This window comes from Nyctibius grandis, chromosome 7 (genome assembly GCF_013368605.1).
Source record: "Nyctibius grandis isolate bNycGra1 chromosome 7, bNycGra1.pri, whole genome shotgun sequence".
NCBI classification, from domain to species: domain Eukaryota; kingdom Metazoa; phylum Chordata; class Aves; order Nyctibiiformes; family Nyctibiidae; genus Nyctibius; species Nyctibius grandis.
The window spans coordinates 13,522,803-13,528,802 of NC_090664.1; the positions used below are offsets into that span (position 1 = coordinate 13,522,803).

The 6,000-nt window shown below is 47.2% G+C and overlaps 1 protein-coding gene across 1 annotated transcript in view; it reads right to left on the minus strand.

Annotated features, from left to right (window-relative positions):
- RBMS3 (RNA binding motif single stranded interacting protein 3) overlaps positions 1–4,978 on the minus strand; it is a 740,391-nt gene extending 735,413 nt beyond the window's left edge. Inside the window, 2 exon segments of the mRNA XM_068404577.1 lie at positions 4,049–4,239; positions 4,894–4,978. Of these exon segments, the coding sequence (XP_068260678.1) occupies positions 4,049–4,228 (180 nt within the window). The 5' untranslated portion in view covers positions 4,229–4,239; positions 4,894–4,978.
- Between the last annotated feature and the right edge of the window lie 1,022 nt (positions 4,979–6,000).

Below are 6,000 nucleotides of genomic sequence, written 5' to 3' on the forward strand. Positions count from 1 at the left end.
GTACAGCAGAACAGAATTCCCAAGTTAATACCAAGTGCCCTTCCCCAAAGCACTCAGCTTTTCCCCTCTAGAAGCTCACACCTGGGTACCACTCTTGCACAGTGATATCACAGGTGAGAATTCTGGGAAATGACATATAAATAAGTCCACAAAACACTGCAGAACTCTTATATTAAACACTGGCAAATTGTTTTTGAACCCAAATACAATGTACCCAGCCCAGATAGGCTTGCTCTTGCTGTAACCTTGGTGTGCTCATTTCCATGTAAATACACAGAAAGTTCTTCACCTTGGAGCTATTTCACAGGGGTTTTTTGTATCTGGAATGCAGGTATAAAGTGAAAGCTCTCAGTGTACTTGTAAATCATTTGTGTTAAATGATTTGTGCAAACCTCAGACATACAGAGGTTTTCCTCAGTGGAAAACAAAATAAACTGCTCTTATTTGGGTATGCAATGTTACATTACCAAATCCACACCTAGGACCAACTTTTGGAGGATTTGGGGGCTACACAGTACTTCGGAAAATGGAAACACTGTAACACACTGGCTGTAGCTAAGGGCTTGGAAGTCCTAACTCAGGGTATCACCCCTGGGAAAATTCTGGTCATAATGTCAGCTGTGACAAACGTCACCTATAGTCACCAATCCGCAAAGGAATTGCAGGGCTGCCTTCAGCTCTCAAAACACTCCCTACGCTGATCCTCGCAAAGATGCTATCACTGCAGTACAAGCTGGAAAGAATACTCGGCAAAATTTATGGGCCTGCGTCCCTTTGCACCAAGTCACGGAGAGGCAAGACGGTGTGATGGCCCACCCACCCACAAGACCTGTCGCAGGCTTCAGCTGCACCTCCAGCCAGGAATAAACAGCCAGGATTGCATGTTGTTCTCTCTCCCAGTCACCCACTTTGTCATACTGGAGAATGTCAACATGCTATTGTATATAGGGTTAAACCTACATGCTTTTAACTAAACAACAGAAAACACTGTAGGAGTGTTGAAAAATATTTTCTGATGCGTTTTGCTGTAAGAGAAAACACAGCTTCCTTATAGAGCCAACCACCTCCTAAATCTTACACTACTATTTCTGCTTAATTTTCTCCCACCTAAATGGCAACTATGCTTTAAAGCACCAAGAACTGCATACTTAATAAATTATAAAGCCAATCTTCATAATTTCTCTTCTCATACATTGGTCAGAGATGGTTTCAACACAGAAAGATATATGGGAGCTACCCTAGGTCTTCCTCCAGCAAAGCACTTAAGCATTCACTTCAGCATGTCAGCATCCCAGCTGAAGACAGTGGGATATATTTCAAGTTACGCACATGTTTCACAGTTTTATTGAAGTTCAAAGACAAATAAAAAATGAACATACAGCAGAAAAAAACCCTCCAATATCCATACAGTTGACACTATGGTAGTACCTTCTACTAAAATTCCACAGAAGTAGGAAAATTCTTTCTTTCGTTAATTCAGCAATGTTGCTTTTGGAGGCAGTGACAAAAAATAGCTTTATTAGAGCATAAATTTCACCCAGCTCCATTCAGATAGAAGCGGAACACTTTTTACCTCTGGTGGAAACAGAGGTCAATGATAAAATATGAGACTTTTTATAATTGAAGCATGATCCCAAAAAGCAAGTCCTGACAGTGGAATCATGAGATGACGTAAAATCTTAATATTTAGATATTCATAAGCATACATGTGTCAGGAAATCAGGTTCTAACGTCCCTTACTATTTCCATGCAGAGCGCTTACATTCCTAGGACGTATCAGTGTGCCTCTGACATCTGTTTCAGGGTCAAATAAACAATGGTACTGCCATTTCAATCCATTCAGAAAGTTCTCAGATGACGTTTCCAGCAATACTTGGGTTTTGTTTTGTGGTGGAATGTTTTTTTCACAATAGTGTTGGATTTTAATATCACTTTAACGGGTTTTCCCCTTCTCATCACATTTCTGGTGCTGCTATTTTACCAGATATCTGCAATACTTCTGCATTAATAAGAAGTACTGGTTGTCCTCGGACAGCATCCAGAAAAGATACATATATTTAGGGAGGTTTGAAATATCACAGCACTTCCCAAAAATACAAGCTAGTCATTGCAACCACCTTGGCAATGGCAAGCCTGGAAAAGCTGATAATGGATTAAAAAAAAAAAAAAGGAATATATCATAGTGCTTTAGCATGGCTACAGTTAGGACAAAAAAGGGTAGTACTTTTGTTTCTGTGTCCAGAAAATGCTGGCAAATACAGAATAAACCAGTGCAATACTGAGGTATCTAAACACATTAATTCGCCACACCATAGATAATCAGGCCCTCTCTAGTATTCATCCACCTTCAGTCATACCTTGTTTGCCTTCCTCACATCCACGATTGGTAAAACATTAGACAGACTGTGTGCCACATCAGAAAGGAACTATTGAGCGTGGATTTCTGCTGATGGCAGGGTTTTTTAATGCTCAAGGCACTGGTACAACCAACTCGTGTAAATAGCAACCTTGGCTCTACATTTTAATTATTTTGAAATAAAAGCATTTTAAGTTCCAGTAAGTAACATGATGCAAGGAAAGGGATCCTAGAAACAATCACAGACACACAGATCATTTAGCTACGTACAGTAACATGCAGTCACGACAGAATGAAATACTCATAAACTCGAGAGAGATGATATTCTGTGTTCTTCTGTCACAATATGTAAACAACCACTTATCATTTTAAAAATAAAGCCCTTGTATCCACCTTATTAAACTGTACAGGCCCTGTTCGAATGATCAGTCATTGATATTCTCTTTTAATTAAAACAATAGGACAGATTTTACCAAACAGTAACAAACCTAAAAGTATAGGAAGTAAATACTACAAACTCAGGGTCTCCAGTTAGGGATACCATTTTTTCAAAATACCTTGTATTTCTCAGGATTATTGCAACTCCAGTCATGCAAATACATGGTGTGACATAGTTGTTGCATTAATTTATTGCATTGCCGGTTTACATTCCTTCATTGTGTTACTGTTCTCTTACACATTTCCAACACAACCAAACTATAGTAAAACTAGTTGAAGAAACACGGCTCGAATCTAGTACACGGCAACATTTCTTTTTTTCATTTACGCTAGGACTATAATCTGTTATGGGGTATCTGTGCATTCAGAGAATTATTCGGATTTCAATGAAATACAAACGGATGTGTTTTACGGTCTAGCACACACGGATCACTCCTTGCAACAATCACCGTATTACGATGAAACTTACACATTTCTCAGTTTCTGCCTATTACAGACCTACACGCACAGCAGAATTCATCGGCTTCAGTTTGGCAAACCCATGCCGAGAAAAATGAATGGAAATGAAGACAGTGCCCACAGACAAAAGCACTGATCAATGCACTCCGCTGACATCTTAATGGCAACCTTGTTCCATTCCATCCCATCCTCCCTACTTTCCAGTTCCTCCAGCAGCAGACATATCGGCACTAAAGGACGCGATCTGACCCATTTCTCGTTGAACTCCGTCACCCTCAGGTTTTCACTCGGCAGCGAGCAGCCGTCCCCCGGTCCACAATGACACAGCAAGGGCTGGAGGGACACGGCGCCCGGGCTCCTTCCCCCAGGTGACTCGCCCCTCGCCGCTGGGTGAAAACCGAGGCGAAGGGAGGGGGGCGGCGGCCCCGCCGGCACTGGCCCCTCGAAGTGAGGTAAACTTTCGCGGCGGCACCTGGGCCGCCGCCCGCGGCGCCGCTCCCGCAGGGCGGGCGGAACAATGCGCGGCGCCCCGGGCCCCGCGGCGGCCGCCCCGCGCCTCGCCTCGCCTCCCCGCTCCGCCGCCCCCGTGTCCTCAGACAACCTCCGCCGCCGGCCCCCCCACCCCCCGCCTCCCGCCGCCGCGCTGACAAAGGGCGGCGCGGGGCTGCCCGCGGCGGCGCGGCCGCGGCCGGGCGGGAGCGGGAGCGGGCCCGCCGCCCCCGCCGAGCGCGGCCCCGGGCAGCCGGCCCCTCCGGCGGGCGCGGCGCCGGCCGGCCGGCGGCGGAGGGGACCTACCTTTTTGTCCTCTTTCTCGCCGCCGTGCCTCCGCTCCGGGTGGCCGCTGTCCGCGGCGGGGGCCGGCTCCGCGGGCTGCCCATCGCGGTGGTGCGGGCGCTGGTGCGGGCAGCCGCCAGACCCCGCCGCCGGGGGGATGGGCTCCGGGCACGGAGAAACTCCCTTAACATCCATCTCCATCTTCCAGTTCACTGTATTGCGAGACAAAAGCAGGCAAACACTTTCCACCACCCCGCGTCTTTCTTGTGCTTTCCTTTCGCCCTCTTTTCTTTTTTTTTCTTTCTTTCTTTCCTTTTTTTTCCCCCTCCTTCCTTTCTTCCTTCCTTTCCCCCCCTCAGGAGGCCGTGACACGCATGGCTCTGGCTGCTGCTGCTGCACCGATCCGGCGGCTGCAATTCTCCCCTAGATCCTCCAGACTTTTGTATCCAGCGTGTGTGTGTGTGTGTGTAAGAGTGAGTGAGTGTGGGTGCGTGTGCCCGCGTGTCCTTGGTACGCCGGCCTCCAATCGCCCCGAAACAGCAAACGCTAACTAAGCAGATCTCTCGCCGCGAAGATCAACTCCCGGCCCCGGTCTAATTGTGGTGGTTATTTACTTTACGCTATCTATGTCCCAGGCCCGGACAAGCCCTTCTGGCTTCAGCCCTTGGAACAAAGTTAACTGGAGGGAGCCGAGCCCGGGGAAGAGGGTGGGGGCGAGGGGAAACCGCCGGGGTTTAGCACGGGGGAACTGACAATAACCCGGTAATGTCAAGTAAAAGTTAAACCTCCCCCTTCCTCCCCTCCCCCTCCCCTCTCCACATCCCAGGCAAGCGCAATACAGCAAAGCAAAACAAGCAATTTCAGACCTGTGCAAGGTGCTGGTGGTGAGAAGAGGCGAGCATTTATCCGACTGTTGCTTTTATTTTATTTTCCCCTCGCCTTCCCCCCCCATCCCCCCCACCCCAGCACCACACGCTATTGCAAATGTGGGCTCCTTGATGTTAATCTCCTCTCCGTGGTCTGAGTGCATGTGTGTGACTGGAGCTCCCTCTCTCTCAGGCTGCCAGCGCCACGCAGCACTGCACAAGGAGAACTGGAGTAAGGAGAAAAACAAGAACAAATCTAGGCTGGAAATCTAAATCAGTACCAGCCACGGGCTCTCCGATTTTATCAACACAAATACAAGAAAAGAAAGGAAAAAAAAATCGTGTGTAAGCTGCTAAATCAGTCGTGACTGCAGTGCACACACGATTATTCTGTTCCTCGTGTTAGCTTCCTTCTCGGGCTGAAGTTAGACATAGTAGGGAAAAATGCAACCTCATTAAGAGTGTTTTATACCAAAACAAGAATTTCCTTAGTGGCGCCGGAGCCAAGCTATGCCCCTTGTCATTTTGAAGAGATGAATGGGGACTGTAGACCTGATCGTTCTTAAATCAGGACACCATCAGGTGACCAGTCTGCACTTCTAAATATAACACCACATTGTCCTGAGGAGCAGCTGCTTTGAAAGTGAACTGGGAACATCTACTGAGAGCCTGCGGTGTGAAGGTACATATCTGATCTATACCTGATCTGTCTAATGCGTGTACTGACCTCTCCAACAGCAACTACCCACTCCGCAGAGATACTGGGCCACATCCTTGGGAGCCGGTCTGTTTTGCACCAGGAGAGAACCTGTCCCAGGGTATTTCGGGAAGTGGGTGACTATCAGGTATTACATGGTGCCCTTTTGTTCCTCGCCTTGGGTTCCCTTCTTCCCCAACAGGATTGTTACTGTGGGAACCTGAACAGATCTTATTGCAACAATATATTTGGACAAAGGGCATGGGCAAATCTCCCAATAGAGGAAAAAAAAGTCTTTGTCACAAACCAAAGCTGTGTTTTAAAAATACACATCTCTAAAGATCCCTTAGTATTATTCTCAAAGTATGTCAAGTATTGGCAGGTCCTGCTGTCTTCTCAGATTGGTGCAA